The sequence below is a fragment of the Leptonychotes weddellii genome, unplaced genomic scaffold, assembly GCF_054177405.1.
Source record: "Leptonychotes weddellii isolate Sample4059 unplaced genomic scaffold, ASM5417740v2 HiC_scaffold_41590, whole genome shotgun sequence".
Lineage (NCBI taxonomy): Eukaryota > Metazoa > Chordata > Mammalia > Carnivora > Phocidae > Leptonychotes > Leptonychotes weddellii.
This window is the reverse complement of record NW_028008123.1, coordinates 1-925: the sequence shown is the minus strand read 5'-3', so window position 1 is coordinate 925 and position 925 is coordinate 1. Positions and strand designations below refer to the sequence as shown.

General features: G+C 59.1%; 1 protein-coding gene across 1 annotated transcript; it reads left to right on the top strand.

Moving 5' to 3' along the window:
* The first annotated feature begins 33 nt into the window (after positions 1-33).
* LOC145719393 (SEC14-like protein 4) lies at positions 34-725 on the top strand. The gene is made up of 2 exons (XM_081810880.1): positions 34-215; positions 301-725. The coding sequence occupies exons 1-2, from the start codon at positions 130-132 to the stop codon at positions 527-529; spliced, it is 315 nt and encodes a 104-aa protein (XP_081667006.1). The 5' UTR covers positions 34-129; the 3' UTR covers positions 530-725.
* Positions 726-925: the final 200 nt, after the last annotated feature.

The window sequence follows — 925 nt, the reverse complement described above, 5'->3', positions numbered from 1 at the left end:
GATGCCCTTCCCAAGGATGGGAAATGAGGGGTGATGACCATGGGGTAGTGCTCGCTCACCAGCCCTCACCCACAGATCAAATACGGGGGCAATGTGCCCAAGAACTACTACCTGCGCAACCAGGTGAGGATGAATTATGAGCACACGGTGACCGTGGCCCGAGGCTCCTTCATGCAGCTGGAGAACGAAATCCTGTTCCTGGGCTGTGTGCTCAGGTAGGCGGCCACGGCAGCCCTGGGCACAGCCGGGAGGGGCCCGGAGCCCGGGCAGGTGGCATTACTGGGGCCTTGTCTCCTGCAGGTGGCAATTCGCATCAGGAGGGGCGGACATCGGCTTCGGGGTTTTCCTGAAGACCAAGATGAGCGAGTGGCAGCGGGCAGGGGAGCTGGTGGAGGTGCTGCCCATCCAGCGCTATGAAGCCCACGTGGTCCCTGAGGACGGGAGCCTCACCTGCCTCAAGGCCGGCGTCTGTAAGTATTGGCAGGAAACAGCTGCACTTGGAGCTGGGGGCCGGGGGCTGGAGTCTTGATGTGCATCCAGGTTTTACCAGGTAGGGGCCCCTGGCTCCAGTAGACAGAATGTATAGCTGGCTTCGGGCTCTCAGGCATGACAAGGGCTCCCTGGTCTGGGTCCCGGCACAGGGATTTACACCATGGAGGGCGAGGTCTTGGGTGGGGCACTCTGTCTGAATGTCTGTACCTCAATGCAGATGTCCTGAGGTTTGACCACATCTACAGCCTGGTTCATTCCAAACACATCAGCTCCTCTGTAGAGCTCCACAGACCAAACCTTCATGGAGAAGATGGAGAGATTCTAGGCAAGCCTTGTGGCTCCCATAGCCTCCTCTTTGATCTCTGGGCCCACAATGAATTCACAGCCTTCCCTGGCCAGACCCCCTGCAACCTCCCTAGGGATGGGAATCCTA